At 47.0% G+C, this 16,113-nt stretch overlaps 1 protein-coding gene across 1 annotated transcript; it reads right to left on the bottom strand.

Moving 5' to 3' along the window:
• Window positions 1-748: 748 nt before the first annotated feature.
• LOC147225248 (ubiquitin-conjugating enzyme E2 H-like) lies at window positions 749-12,469 on the bottom strand. Its single transcript, XM_086163827.1, has 7 exons — window positions 11,694-12,469; window positions 7,796-7,872; window positions 7,218-7,292; window positions 7,091-7,130; window positions 6,849-6,901; window positions 4,268-4,396; window positions 749-2,590 (listed from the first exon to the last, which is right to left on the bottom strand). Exons 1-7 carry the CDS (start codon window positions 11,744-11,746, stop codon window positions 2,466-2,468), a joined length of 552 nt encoding a protein of 183 aa, XP_086019953.1. The 5' UTR covers window positions 11,747-12,469; the 3' UTR covers window positions 749-2,465.
• Between the last annotated feature and the right edge of the window lie 3,644 nt (window positions 12,470-16,113).

Here is a 16,113-nt window from a genome sequence, read left to right as displayed (position 1 = left end):
TCGCGAGTACGGGAGTTTTCATTAGTTGTGAGAAAATGTGGCGTCCGTGGAAACGCGTGGCGCGGCGTGGCGTGGCGTGAAACCGGAACCCGGCCGGGTGCAGACCGGCTGGGGGCGGGATGAATATTTCATCAGGTCAGTCCGGCTGCAGAGCGGAGGACAAAGGACCTTCATCCGCTCATCGGCTCACACACACACACACACACACACACACACGCTAAGGCATGGTCCACAAATCATCAGCCAGCATCACTCCATCATTCTCCAGAGTCACTTTCAACGAGTCCACCATCCATCTGTGCATCCGTTCATCTCCACAGGTCCAGCAGGACACAAGGCTGAGCCCGTCCTCCGCCCGCAGGTCTCACAAGGCCTGGAGCAGCTTCGGCCTGCAAACATACATTTACAAACAGAAATTAAAAGTGCAGGTTTATCATGAAGAAACACTAGTGGACCATTTTCTTGCATCTTATGAGTGAATTCCAGTGTTTGCAAAAATGTCAAGTAGGTTCTCTATTATTTATTTCTCCTGTACTGAGCCATTAGAGGGACTGACTGCAGGATATATTCCAAGTATTGGAATTTTATGTTTAAATATATAGTTTTTATTTCTGAAATAGATCCTCAAGGCCGGTTTTGAGTCTGTGCATCTCGACGCTGCCCCCTGGCGGATAATAGATGCACAGCGAGGTCAATCGATGGACAGACAGAGGACAGAAGTCAGAAAAGTAATGAGTCACTGCATAGATTTTTTTTTTTGTTGTTATTTATTTCTTTCAAGTTACAAGGGAAGCACATTTATGTGTGTTTTGCATTAAAAAACAGAACAGACTGGGAAACATCCCGGACGCCTCGGCGGGCACCGGAGACGACGAGAACATTCAAACCGCCGCCGTCGAAAGATACGCGTCGATGCTAAAAGTGGGCGGAGGCCGATAAATGAAGGGGCGGACGGGGCAGTGGGGGGGTGGGGGTGGGGGGGTCGGACCGCCTGACGCACACCTCCACGTGGGACCACCTGTCGCTCCTCGAACAAAGACCAAGTCCCCCCCGGGGAGTGAAAGACCTGCTCCTCTGCGGACGAATTAAAGGGATGGTTCACGACCAGATGTTTCCTTTCCATCGCGTTGCTTTTTTCCTGACACAGAGCCGTACTGGGGCGTCTTGAGAGCCGTGGATCCGCTGAGCTTTGGTTTCTGGGCATGGGGGTGGGGAGGTGGTGTTTAAAAAAAACTGAACACGCTTCTTTTCGGTCCCGCCGTTTCAGAAGGGAACACGAGAGCGACGGCTTCGGAGGCCGGAAACAAAGAGCACTTCTGTCTCGGTGAGAAAAGACGCGGCCACGTTTGCATAAGGAAGGGGAGCAACGTGTCTTGAGAGGATCTGATTTCAACAAAGTCATCCCGTCTGTGAACCCTCCCGTTCACCCCTCCTCCTCGTCTTCTTCCACCCCCCCGCCTTTACAGAACAATTAGTTTCAAACAAGTGTTATAGAAGTATTTAAACATACATAATGATGCACCACCTGCAAAAAAAAGGAAAAAAAAAAGTTCCTATCCCTACGCAAGTCAAACACCTATTATAGATCAGCACAAGCAATAGGCAAAGTCCAGAGGTTTCTCTGCCATGGAAGTCAAACCCCGGTCAGAGTTCCTGGAGTCCCGTCCTGTCCCCCCCACCCCCCCCCCGCCACCACCTGACAACACCATATCCAGAGACACCAGGAGAACAACACTTCCCCGTCGAGGACTGGACACCCGGGGTCGGGTGTCGGACCGCGGAAAACGTCTCCAGGTCCCGGTTGAGCGTCGGTCGATCGTCTCGGAACCGCGAGGGTAAGCGGACGTCTTTGACTGTCCCCGGGATTACATTCGTCCACACACACACTTTCCCGGTGTGTGCCGTGTCTGCGCGGAGCTCTCCCCGTGTGGAAGGGAGGACCTCCCGGGCGACGGCGATGGCTTCGCGGCTCCTCCGCCCGCCCCGGCGTCTCCGCCGTGGCACCTCCACCCAACGGCGGGGTCGGAAAGGGAAAGAAAAAAAACAAAAAAAATGAGGGATCCCGAGTCCGCCGAGCTGGTAAGAATCCGACAAACCCCGAGGTTCTCCGTCCTCGGGGGAAAACAGCCGACGGGAGAACGCAGTGAAGATGATGAAATGATGACCTGCGCTTGACGGGGAACCGCTTCGTAAACGGTCTTGTTTTGCGTCGCCGATGCGATAATCTCTCCTCCGCCTCGAAACCTGCCGCTCGCCTCAGAAGATGCCACGGTGAAGATCCAGGCGGGCTCGGCGGGGCGCCAAGGGGAGGAGACGCCAGGTGGTCACGAAGTCTTCGTGTCGTAATAAAAATCCTTGTGCTAATGTAAAAAATTGTCTGGTTTAAATATGAATATAGCACTAAGTTCTGCTCTTCTAGGAATGATAGTCTGTTGTGAGGTGAGGGGGGGGGGCTTCCCCCTTCACTACAACTCCATATCCTGAGCTTCATCCTCCGAAAAGTCTGACATGGAGCTCTCGGAGGAGGAGTCGCCGCCTCCTTCCTCCTGCTCCTTTAGCGCCTCCTCTGTGGCGTATTTCTGGATGTACTCTGGAAGACAGAGAGGTGGGAAACAGGAAGTTAGCAACGGCGCAGCCATGACCAACACCTCAACCGCTTCCTGTGTCTTTCTCATGCATTGATACAGCTGCAGCAGGCGGGCGTGCGTGGCGTGGATTCGTCCGAGAACAGATGGAGAAGTTGTCGTCGGACGGCGGGAACGTCGACGGACGAGGCATCGGGAGAGTCGTTCGAAGCCGGTCGGGAACGGTTTCCTGGTTTTAGAAAGAGGAGCGGCTTCACTCCGTCCATAAATGGAGTTTGGATATAAAGTGTAGCAAAGTGTGCACGTTACATTTTGCAACACATTATAGCATTAAGTGTGTAGCCAGGAAGTCAAGGATAGAAAAACTCCTCAAACCCCTCCCATCTTTGTCCCATCTTCACAGTAAATCCATTTAATAAAACCATTTTATCTCTTTATTCTCTCTTCTTTCATGCATTATTACTTCTTTTCACATTATTTGTTACTTAGAAAGTACATGTTTAGTCACAAACGTGACAAAACTGGAGGGCTGGGAGCTGGAGCAGATTAAGACTCTTTCAAATCATTTTAATGGGGAAACTTAATTTGATATACAAACAAACTGAGTTACCATCTCGGTCACAGAACCAATTCTACTCCTAAGTCGATGTACCAGTGTGTATTAAACTACCCTTCGGAGCGGTCGGCATGGTAACCGTATTTTCCGCACTATAAGGCGCACCTAAAAGCCTTTTTTCTTCTCAAAAACTGACAGTGCGCCTTATAATCCGCTGCACCTTATTCTGTGTATGGATCAAAATTGAGTTGCAAGAGGTTTCGCAACTACAGGAAGCAGCCGCCGACTCCATTTTCTCCTGTAGGAGAAGTAGTGTGCGCTGCATGTCGGGATATATGACTGCGCAAGGCGTGCAGCTTCATTTCCATTTGTGTGTGTGTTTGTGTGTGTGAAGACACCAAAACAATTCAATTCAAAAGACGCTAATGACCCACAGCTTACACTCGAGGCTATCAGTCACACAGTAAAACATGGGAAGAGCAGCAGAGAGACAATTCAACATTAATGAATCAATGGTGGGGAAGTGGAGGAAGCGACAACATGACTTGCACCAAGTAAATATGACTTAACAGTTTCCGACAGAACAAAGCAAGATGACTACAGTTCGAGGACAAACTTGAACAATTGGTTGTTGAACAGAAAGTACAAGTGTCATCACTGTCATTATTTGAAGGAAGGCAACAGTGCTAACACGCAAACTTAACATCACTGAATATAGAGAGGGTCCTTCTTGGTGTTTTGGTCTTAATGAAACACTTTGAACTGAGACAAATGGAGTTGGAAACACACTGTTTTCAATGAAGGCGGCACAAATACCGATAAGAGCTACCGGTACGTACGGTACCGTATTGTGAACACACTAACTTGATTTGGGAGTGAACGGCGTTGTCAGAAATTGTATTCTATTGACAAAGTTTGACTGACCGACTTATCTGACTTTTGTTGACATTAACTTTAGCGCAGCTCCATTTAGTGGATGCATAACGCAACCCCAGCCACTCCTGTAGCTTTTATTCTATGCGCCTTATAATGCCGAGGACCTTATATATGATTTTTTTTTAATAGGCCATTCATTGAAGATGCGCTTTATAATCCGGTGCGCCTTATGGTGCGGAAAATACGGTACCTTTGATTTTGTGTTTGTAGTCTTCTGGCCGGTGGAGATACATGGCGGCGGCGTCCCCATTCAGAGGGTCGATGGGGTTGGGGTACGCCAGCAGCTGGGGCAGGAAGGACTCAAAGATGTTGGTGAGGTCTGGTGGATGTGGGGAGAAACACTGGTTAGTTCTCATATTCTCCAGTAGGTGTCGCCCTTCCCTCTCAACATGCAGTCCATGATGTGTGTAGATTCATCTAAGCCACTGGGTGTCACTGTTGCAACACTCAGAAGGATTGTCGAGGCGTTTTTGATTCCTATTTAGATGGAAAATCATCTGACCAGATTCGAGTCCACATAGCAGGGACACGGTGAAAGGTCTGCTGTACCTGCAGGAGTTGGTTTGCACTCCGAGCTGAAAAAGCTCGCTCTTATGTTTTCAGTACCGGATAGTATTTCCACATATTTAAAAGCTGTTTTTTTTTTTTTTTTTTTTACATCCAAACCACAGCAGATCATACAGTTTAACGTCAACCGAGGCAGACTGTAATGGTTCGGGGCGGCGTTCTGAGGAGCGCCGGCCCGCAGCCCTGGATCTCCTCACAGCTGAATCAGACACTTGAATTCAGACTTGGACCTGCTCAGCCGCTGGGAGCTGCTGTCATGTGAGCCTCCGATCACGCAGCTGTCACAGACTTGTCATGTGATCGCTCGGCGGCTTTGACTCCGCCGGACTCCTGCCGGTCACCGTTCGCTTTCGGGTTCAACAGAAATGATCTACAGTAAACACTGATCCTTTGGAAGGGTAAGGATGGTCCTCATCTACAAACACCTCTTTCTCTTCAGATTGCTGCTATTTGTGAATAAAGTGAAATAGTTTGTATAATGTTTATAAACACTGAAGGGACAACACTTTCCTGAAACTTCTTTTACAGAAGAAACAAGTAAATTCTTGGCTATGCATCAACAGTCAAGTGTTTTGGTTCTACTGCTGTGGAGGAGTCGGGACTTGTTGACCGTGAGAGCCTTTCATTGGTCAGGTCTTGGGTCATGTGACAACCGGCGTCCATTCTGTCGAGGACTGAAGTGATGGTTGTTGACACCTTCAGGTAGCGACTGACCTTTGACACCGTGAAAAGACCCTATCCGCCACGCACAGCTAATCTCGTGCCTTTGCCGAGGAAACTGGTACCTCTGCTGCTTGGAGCAGTCGGAGGCCTTGTAAGTCACCGGGATATTATCTGAAAACACCACCGGCTGCATTCAGCGCTCTGCAACGCTGGGAAACGTGCACGTTGGCGACGTGATGTCGCTCGGTGACCTTTAGATTTCTGCTGTCCATGAACAGTTGACCTGGCTAATTATTATCGTTTGTGCAAATACATCACCACGATCACGCTGTCCTCCTGCTCCGGGCTGCTCCCTTCAGCCAATCATCTGCCTCCATCTAACCGTCTCACACCGACTACCTTCCCGTCCTTTCCCTCCATCCATAATCCTCCTCATGTCAGCTCTCGGCAGGTCTTCCCCACCTTTCTCATGCTCTTTCCCCATCCCTGACAAAGCTCTCCACCCGGTCCACTCTGCGTACCGCAATCACACGAACCCTCCCCTGAACACCCACAGCAGAGGAATAACCCTAACTCTAACCCAGAGGAATAAATGTTGGTTTTCTTTGGACGCACTGATAAAGCTGAGAGCCTCTGGGCCAACGTACCGCTACTGCCATCATTATTTGACTTTTGAGATATTAATAGAACTGATATTGTCTGCTTCGATTAAACCGTGACATAATTTGAGCGTATTAATAACTGGCGAGCAGAGGCGGGTGATACACAGTGGAGGAGTTGAGAGGTGAGTTGTACAAATATAAAACAATTAAAATCTTTGAATTAAAGGGACGCTACTTTAGCCGCAACGGTCCCGAATAACATTGAGCTAAATAATGCTAAAAATGATTTTCTGTTTTTTATTTTTAACCTATCATTTGTTTTTAATTTTGTCTTTTTTCAGAACATTTTCTTGAAAAGTGATTCATTCATTCGCTCCCTATACTGGTTAATCACAGGGCCAAATACAGACATTCAACCACTCATACATCTGGACAACGCAGCTCCACTGAACCTCCTGCATGAGTTTGGGCTGTGGGAGGAACCCAGAGGAACCCCACGCAGACATGGGGAGAACACTGGACACTCCACACAGAAAAGCTCCCCGTGGAAATCCGACCAGGGACCTTCTGGCTGCGAGGTAGCGGTGCAAACCCCTGCACCACCCCAGCTAATGGATCACTGCTGTAGGATAGTCACCGATGCTTTCAAAACATGACTCACTCTCGGCAAAAGAGGCTATTTCATCTCACAAAGACCTCGCCGAACATTTGGAATCACTACTTCGCCTGCGCTAAACCAGAAGTAGCACCTTCTTGATAAAGGAAGGCCCCTCAGGGAGCCAGAAGTAAATGACGTGGGAAGGTTAACGTGTCCTCTCAGCGTTCTTTGTGATCGGAGCTGGAAGAAACCGGCTGAATCCGAGACACGCAGGCTGATAAAAGCAAAGTCGCGTCACTGCCGTGCATTTGGACCGAGGCGGAGGTGACGGTGTGACCCACCATAGAGTGCCGTCCATGTTTGGTTGATGACGTCGAGACACACGGTTCCTGACCTGTGGGAGAAAACGGCAGCGTGAGCACAAAATGAAAGGCTGTGCAGGAACCGTCGGCTAACGTCTGTTCGCGCTGTGACATTAGCGACCAAATTTGTGCTCACCCACGTGTGGAGCCTTTGGGTTCTGACAATTCTGACAAAAATAAGACACTGCAAGCAGATGAATGTCCATGCGTGGCCTACTTACGCTTCATCAATGTTGGGATGAAAGATTTTATTCATGAACCCTGTCAGAGAAGGCAAGAGGGAGGTTTAAATACGTGTAGATTCGAGGCGGAGATCTCAATGTGTCCCGTTCGACGTTGCAAACTCACCTATCGATGGTGACTTGAAGGGGTACTTGTCTGGGAGGTCCACCCGAACCTTCCACACGCCTCCTTCGTACGGCGCTGGAATGACAGGACACACACAAAAACACACACTCGCTCTTGAATGCAGTCTTTTGGGTCCTTCAGAGCGACACTCGAATGGAACGCCGACTGACTGAGGATTAAAATAGGCCCTGTCATTTCTGCGATGCGGAAAACAGATGAGGTCTGTGGGATTTATAAAAATGGAATCGACTGAAAAACACAGAATATAGTGAGAGGAGCCTCGGTGGAATATAAGGTATATTAGCTCAGGGTTTCCCTGGAGCTCAAAATAATTCTCCTTGATCCTAACTAGCAGCTTAATGGATAAATGTACCAAGGAGATTATTATATTTTTTCATTCAAAAGCAGAGTCCTTGTTTTAAAAAGGGCAGGACTATTTTGGAATAGGGGGGACATCCCGGAAAATGTTGTACCATATTCTCCATTTAGAATTACAAATCCAGCACACCCGAGAATATGTGATGACAAAACTCGCAGTACTTTAAGCGGAAATGTAACGCTGATGCCATAACGCTTACTTCCAGCCGGTCCGTGGAACTTGACCACAAACTCGTTGAGTCCGCTAAGGATGGTGACCTCATGCTTGCTCTCGATGCTGGTGTCTGGTCAAGGAAAAGGCACAGGGAAAAACAAGCCGCTCCGGAGAGAAGAGACAATTCAAATATCCAGTTACCTAGTTTTTTTTTTTCCCCTCCCCAGTTACAAAGTCTGGATTTCGGTGCCCGAGTAATATCTCTCGATTTGAGACGAGCCGGGCAGAGGTCAGGCAAAGGGTCGATAATGTGCAATGACGGTTCGATCAATATTGCAACCCACGGCTCACTTTTTCAGCAAAACAACCTTCGTTGACCAAAAACACAAACAACACGGTGGAGGAGAGAGACAAAAGGGAACAGCTTTAGAGTCTCAGCCAACCCCGATCCTGATATTTGAGAGTAGAAGAGTTCGGATGCCGAGGACATTGTGAAACGTTGTCCTTTTAGAGCTCCTTTCAACACAGGAGCGGCACCATTAGAATGGCAAAGATATTAATTTCATGTCAAAGATGTGTAAAAGATATCAAATCCAGCTGAGAAGATATCGTCACCGGATGTGATTATTAGCCCGAGGTTGAAATGACATGTTGGACGTGAAAGTCAAAACAATTTAAAACATTGTAGTGTGAACCTTCACATTTGTACGTTGTTAGTAAACGGCTTCAGATGAAAACAGGAGCTATCAGCGGCATATGAATCAGATGGTGGGCATTAGATGGCCAAATGCAAGCGTGCGCGCAATGTTGCCGTACGAGACACCGCCTGACGGGAATGATTACACAATCGAGTGTAGGAAGATTTGTATAGTTTTACGAATCAGCCACTGTGTCGGCTTGTACCGTGATCTAAGAGGGGCCATAAGGCTAAACTTGCGGATATAATGGCTGGGTTCAATTTTTTTCCTCATAGTTTCTCAAAAACGATGAAGAAACGTTGGGGCTTCATGCGCTATCATCTAGATGGCTTCTAAAGACTAAGCCGTGTCTCTACTAAATCGACACGACACCCAGATCAGTGTGTCGTGAGTAATCCGGCGACCTTTACCCACATTTAATATGAGAAATACGGGTGGGAATGTTCACTCGCCTTGCAGATGAAGAGGATGGAATGTGGCCGGGGTGGCGGGGATGTGTCAGTCACAGTGTGTGGTAAATGGAAGACACACTGAGTCACTACCTGTCAGACAAGGCTGCATAAAATGTCAAACGTACATGACTAGAGACCCGATCTAAGATAGTCAGAACCTGTGACAAAACAAGATACACAAAGACATGGTTACAAATGGTTTCATCAGTCTGACTGTGAGACACTTATGAGATCATTGCAATGCCAGTAATCTGACAATGGGCTGGTGCTGGATGTCCTCATCAGCTAAAAAAGTCAAATAAGTAAAGGAAATGTAAAGCTAAAGATAGGAAACTCAAACGATTGCAAACCACTGACCATCAAGAGCACGAAGATGACTAAATCTAACGCAGCGGGTCCTATAAATAAACCCTGTTAAGGATGAAGTCTTTTACAGAAAAATGTGCATCGCCCTCTTATGACTTTCCCTGAGGGTTATCCATAGAAATCCCAACACTATACGCTCACTCAGAGGTAATGGAGCCGCACAAGAGAAGACCTTTATTTCAAGCAAAGCTCTCAGTGCATTGCAAACTTGCCTACATAAGTGTGTTTGCGTCTAGTTTTTGAGCCTGGCAAAACACAGAGAGCAGGAGTGGTGACTGAAACGGAAGGTTCAGTCAAACAGATCTAATCCAAAGCCACAGCATCTATCTTCTTACCAACACGGGCGTTCACACAGGTTTGTCAGCTGTCTCAAATGATCAACACCAGCGGAAACTGATGGATGAATGGATGGCGTTTTTAGATTGCTCATCCATATTAAATGCCAACATACAAGAAAACAAAGACAGTAGCACGGCAAAAAAAACTATCTTTTTCACTACTTAAATGTATTCATGTCATAAGCTAGAGTCTACACTAAAAAAAGGTACATCCATGATAGAATACTTTAGTAAGAGCTTCCTGCTGAAACCATTTTGTATAATTTTAGCTCTAAACAACGAATTTAAGAGCTAGCTGACAACATTATCATACTTCATCTAATACGGTTGCGGTTTTTGTATAAATTTAATGGAGTCTTGCAACATTTGGTCAAAAAAGATAAGAAATGAGTCATGATAAAATCTTAACCGTCCCGAATAGCTATCTGCATTGTTACATAAAATAAAGGACCAAACAGACTGGCTATTCTAATGTCAGTCAAACATCCATTTTCTATTATTACTGACCACTTTCTAAATCCACATCTGCCTCTTCCAGACTGGTGGTCACTGAACAAGAGCACCTTAATTAACAGACATCCTCAAATCTGGTTCTCATTTCTGTGCATTTCTACCACCGTTTTTCTTACTGATTTCAATGTGCCTGGCTGACAATTTATCTCCCCCCCCCAGCGGATAAATAAAATCATCTTACTATTGAAAAAAAACAAACGCTGGAACTGATCATACACTGGATTTGTTGTTGAATACTTGAATCACTAAACTTGGTAACTAGTAGTGTAAATAAGTGTTTCTTTTAGGGGTTGATTGAACATTTTCTGTTGTTTAACTGATTTATTCCTGCTCCACTTCTGTCTTTCCTGTGGAGCCCAGCTGTTTTAAGGTGGAGGTACGGATGTGTGTGTCAGGAGGTATGAGTGTGTGTATGCGTGTGTGTGTGTGTGTGTGTGGTTGGCTGGATGTGTGTGTCAGGGGGGCTGTCCCTGCCTGGCCTGCGTGTTGTTGTTCCTCGATCAGCTGTGTGTGAAGCCCCGCCCCCTACCGTGTTCCGGATGGTAACAAGCCGACCAATCAGAGTGCGGCATCTAGCTGCAGGACAAAAACAAAACAATTGGGATCACGCTGTCAGGGAGGCTTTCAGCGCAAACTTCACGGGCTCTCGGGAAACAATGTGGTGTTAAAATGCAGATTAAACACCGAACACACCACATCGTGCTCACTGTCATAGAATAAAAACCGTCTTCCGACACGAGGCTCGTATTTTTGTGGAGGAAAAAATTGAATAACGTGAACATTTCTGCGTTATTTACGACTATGTGAGTCTAGATAGGATCCCTACCCCATATCGCTGAAATGATTGAACAGCAACAAACGTGGGGCCAATTCGTAACATATTGCTTTAACTGTCTTCACTACCCAGGCGTCGTTACATGTCGGTAACAATGCGGGGAACATCTCGGATGGATGGCTGAATTGTTCATGTCTGTAACATCAATTTAAAAGGTGTAGTCATGCGGTTATTTCACACAAAATCAAGCTTTTTGCTGTTGAGCTCCATCGATCTTATTTGTTCTCCCTCGGCTGTGGCAGGCTACCCAAGCTAGCAGCCTCGTCAAGCCCCCGAGAACTTTGTCCACAAAAAAACGTCACCAAACAGTGCTAAAATCCTATATAATCCTGCGGATTATACAGCGACTACCGTAGGAGAACGTTTATTTGACCGCCGTGACGCTCTCTATCTGCCGCTAACAACCGCCGAGGCTAACAATCAACACAGAGCGTTATATTACGACAGATTCCGCTGCTAATTCCCAATACAAACAAGTAGCATTGCTAAAGTGTTAGCATGCTAACGCCAGCTAGCAGTCAAGTGAGTTCACGCAAATAAACAGTGGATGTAGCTTGCGGAGTTAGCTAACAGGCTGCCAACAACTGTTGGCATCAAAGTGCTAACAGTTCGTCCCTCAGCTTCGCCGACACAATACACGTCGATAAGAAATCGATATTAAAGAGCTGGAAATCGTTTAAAAAACACAAAGACGCGGTGTCGCTCGGACTCTCCGGACTTGTTTACGTTGAGGGGAGGATACAGTTTCACCACGTCGGTGTCCATTCGCCTCTTGCCCGGACTTGGAGACGACATGTTTGTATTCCTTCCAGAAGTGGTCTAAAAATACTGTGGGTCCGGGCTGCCTGGCCGCCGTTCCGCCTCAAAACACCCGCAAGCCCCCGGCTCGGACGGTGTCAACAGCCTTCCGACGACGTCCTGACACCGGATCGTAGCTGCACCATCGCCCGTTCGTCTTCCCAGCGCCTGGATGTCCCTCCGCCGGCCAGCGCTCCTCCGAGTTGTGCGTCCCGTCCTGGAGACTCCGCCAGCGGCATCCACCTCCGGTGACCAGCCGCGGAAGGAGGAGGGGCTCGGCTGTAGAACCGCGGCTCAGAGCGCGGCGGGGACACAAACAGTGTTTCTTCTGACCCGCTTTCCGGCACGTCACCACTCCATCACAGCATCTCAGGTCCGGACCTGTCTTGGGACATCATAGATCCCCCAAATAAGACATTACAGCCGCTTTGTTCCTCTGTTTGGATGTGTGATGATCTATGGGACCCAGATCTATGTTGCCATTAGCCCACAGAGGGCTGAGCCACTAGGCCAAACTTCTCTCTCCTCACATGAATCACATCGAAATAGTAAACGACTCACCTTTTTATTGTTGCTTTGCACTTTTCTAAATAGTAAAAGCAGTGCAAAGCCTGACATCAGTGACGTCCTTTGTCAGCCCCTCCTTACCCCCCTTTGGCAAGCTGTTCCAATGGTTGGCATCAATCTCAAAACCCAAAAAGTGCAAAGTATTTTCTATCATGTCATGCAATGTCAGGCTTTTATACAATGTGCAATATTATGTTTAATTCACTAATTAATTCACTAATTCAAGTTCTCAATTTTGGAGCCATCCGGCACAATCATTTCCTTCGGGATGAATAAAGTAGTAAGCCTGTCATTTGACCGCGAAGCTCATTGATTCTTGCTTTTTCTGTGTGGAGTCTCCTTGTTCTCTCTGTGTCTGTATGGGGTTCCTCGGGGTTCTATGGGGTCTTCCTACAGTCCAAAAACATGCTGGGGGTTTATTAGAGACACTAAATTGCCCAGACATGTGAATGACAGGGTGAATGGTTTTCTGTCTCTGTACGTGGGTGAACCCTGCTCTGTGACCCTGAGTGCAGGATCAATGGTCCCAAAGCTGAATGAATGACCTGCACCATCTCAGACTGACACACCGTCCTCCGGCCTCACAGAGGGCAGCGGCTCCATCGGGGTCTGCTTTTCATGCACATATTTGCTGCAAGTTTATGTATCTTTCTCAGGGGGCCCGATTTGTGATTTCCTGTAATGGACAATTACCGTGGCCTCCGCTCAGCCTGGTACTTGTCGTTTGTTTACCACTCTGTTCCTCTAATTGTTATCACTCCGTCTCAACTCCAGATTGGATACAAATGCCTCCCTTTCGGGCCATTGTCCCATCGCTGCCGCCATTTATGACGCATTTTTCATCACACTACGCCCTCGACCTCGATTTTCACAACCATTTTGGCTGATTTTACCAATTTGTCTGCTCTACGTTCTCACATTTTAATGAAACACTCCCCTTGTGGAACAAACGCTGGATTGGGAACCAACTCTTCGATCAGATCCCGGCGCACCCTGGATGGTTGCAGTGGTTTCTACGTTCTCTCCACTGTAATGTCATCAAGGAATCGAACATCTTCCACTGTCACATTAGATAAGGGTGCAGCGCCCCTTCACAGCTGGCCCTTTCTGACACAAGCCACGGCGAAAGGGTCCCGTCATCCCCTCACCCTTTCTTATGAAATCACAGCCTTCCCTTCACAGTTTGGTGAAATTGCAGCTTTCTTGTCGCAACATGGGGACCCACCGTCCCCTGTGATCACGATGGACCATAAATCCATGCTTTTGTTTCTTTAAAAGAGGAGGGTGAACAGCGGCGTGTGCTTTTCGGTGTGTAAATGAATAATACTCGTACAGTGTGAACACAGTTCGATTCGAATCCTTCAGTTATCGTGTTATTGCACCAACACAAACCATTAGCTAATTCATGTAAAAAGAGGACTCCTTTAATTGAAAGTGCTCTTCGTTGGTGTGCTTTGCGCGTGTAGTCTGCCTTTGGGTGTTTATCAGTTTTAGGGAAGGCTGACAGACAGAAAATGAAAGTGACTCAGCAGAGGGTCTCTGAATAGTCCATTTATATGGATCATTCACTTGGAGGAAATAAGGAAATCCAGATGAGAATTTTCCCCCATCAATACCTTTCATTATGAGAACTGCTGGTGATCAGTAATCTCTAAAGTCTTCGCCAAGAAGTCCCAGGCTGCACGGTGAAGCAGCGACACTTGTTTCCACGTAAAGCATGTAAAGAGAAGTTCCAAGAACAAGAACATCACATGACCCTCGATGGTCCTCGCTTACTCCCTGTGATCCCTTCCGATCATGAGATCAGCATTTGTCACAATAATTCTCGACTAAGATCCCCCAAATCCCAGAGTGGCATCGTAATGTTTTCAGTTTCTTTCCCTAACCTAACCCACAGCCCTACTTGGAGGCCATCGCCGTGAACACACACTCCTGACCCAAAAATGGAAGTGTGTTTTTCACTCAGACAGAGAGCTTCGAAATGTGTCATATTTGCGGGAACGGCCCGCTCGGGGACAAAACATCTTCATTCTCGTGACCGCAAGCAACATCTCGGTAATATATTGAGGGAACGGCTTCAAATTCTGCAGTAATGTCCTCCTGACTCCTGCATGAGGTGACCGCTGCGCCTCTATGGCCAAAAGTTAAAGGTCACTGTGACTTCAGGAAAACAAGTTCTGGCTGTAACAACACGTTTAACTGCGGTAAACAACATGGAGACACAAGAACTACTCTAAGGTCTGCTCGACAGACGGAGGGTAAGATTATAGAAAGCAACAGGACAGACAGGGAAGTGATTCCTTTCAGCGGTAGATGAGGAATATGGATGAGGGGGTGAATTTGCCGCAGCTGCTTTCATCTCGACAGAAAGGCAGAACAAAGAGCCTTGAAGAAAGCAAACAAAGGAAACTTTGATGAAAATTCCGATGAGCGGGCAAGAAAAAAAAAAAAGAAGTAGACGAGAAGGGCCCAGGAGAAATCTGGGGTCTTATGCTGGAGGTTTATTTCACTGGAATCGTGAAAAAGAAAAAGGCAACGGAAGAAGATTAATATTAGCAGTCTGTGAGAACAGCAACTCACAGCTTGAGGTTTTCACACCGACAGTCCGGCATGACTGTTTGCTTTTATACCTAGTTGCCCCGGAAAATGGAAAAGCCACTTTAGTGAACCAACATGGTTCGGCAAGTGGGTAAAGGTTTAAGGTGCAGAGACTCTTCTTATCACAACCAGAAAAGCCTCTCTGCCTAAAGAAGAAGTAAAATCAATCAAAACACATCTGTTAAAGATAAAACATGGAATGAAAAAAAAGTCACCTCTGCGGCCGATAATGTCTTAGGGGTATTTTTAAGGTTGTGAATGGACAAAGACTGACAGACACCGGTTTGATTGACTAAATCATCAAGCAAAGATCAATATCTGCTTTGTGCTCCTCAGACAGACTCCACCTCTGATGAAACACCCTGGAGCCTCAGCAGGAGCGTGATTACGCCGTAGCTTTACCGATCAGGTTTGTCCTGATGGAAATCAAATCTGGACCGTCGAACATTCGGCCGTTGGTTATCTATAAGAATAGGCCCGTCCCGGCTGTCACTGGGTCAGAGGGGCTTCACCCTGGAAACGGATGATCGCGGCGCCACTCAGTCATTCACACGTCTGGACAGTCAAGGGTTTCCACTGAAGCTCCTGCATGTGTTTAGACTGCACGGACACACAGAACGTGACCTTCTGGGTGACCTTTTGGTGTCCCACCCAGTGATATTCTATAAGTGATAATCATTGAACATTTCAAACATTTACTACAGTTGTTAAAGGCATATCTGTAATCAAAAGTTTGGGTTTCGGGAACCCACACACTGTGTGAATTTTATCCCAATTCATCTCCGTTTTCATGTCTTAAGTAGAGGACTTGAAATAACGCTTGCCATAGATTGTGGGCTCCTCTGGCCTCAGATGCAACACTCACCGACAGTTGTGCACATCGTGGCACCAGAACAAACACATCTTTGTTATAATTCCAAAACAAACATACTCACCGACCTGCTCTGCTGGAAGCCTGCAATCTCCTCGGCTATCTGCGCTGCCCGGTAGAAGCACCGGTGGCCTTTTGTCAAATTGTTTACACACTCATTACAGTCAACCCCAGGCGTGGGGTTTCACTCTTTTTCACAGTTGAACGGGACAACAATCCTGAGCAATGGATTGTGGGGCTGCTTTTGTGATTCACAGTGGTTTGTGGGATTGTGACTGTTTCTTATCACATTCGAGATTATATCTACTTTGAATTCACTCTTTTCGAT

The sequence above is a fragment of the Fistularia commersonii genome, chromosome 17 (genome assembly GCF_037954325.1).
Source record: "Fistularia commersonii isolate RoL2024-O1a breed Wild chromosome 17, RoL_Fcom_v1.0, whole genome shotgun sequence".
NCBI classification, from domain to species: Eukaryota; Metazoa; Chordata; class Actinopteri; order Syngnathiformes; family Fistulariidae; genus Fistularia; species Fistularia commersonii.
This window is presented reverse-complemented; position numbering and strand designations above follow the sequence as displayed.

Bases quoted from the DNA above. Each gene is read 5' to 3' on its own strand.
- LOC147225248 (XM_086163827.1), bottom strand. From the start codon at position 11,746: ATGTCGTCTCCAAGTCCGGGCAAGAGGCGAATGGACACCGACGTGGTG. The intron at 6,902-7,090 runs GTAAGTAGGCCA...TTTCTCCCACAG, and splicing joins CATCCCAACATTGATGAAGC to GTCAGGAACCGTGTGTCTCG. The intron at 2,591-4,267 runs GTACCGTATTTT...TCTGTCTTCCAG, and splicing joins CTACAAACACAAAATCAAAG to AGTACATCCAGAAATACGCC.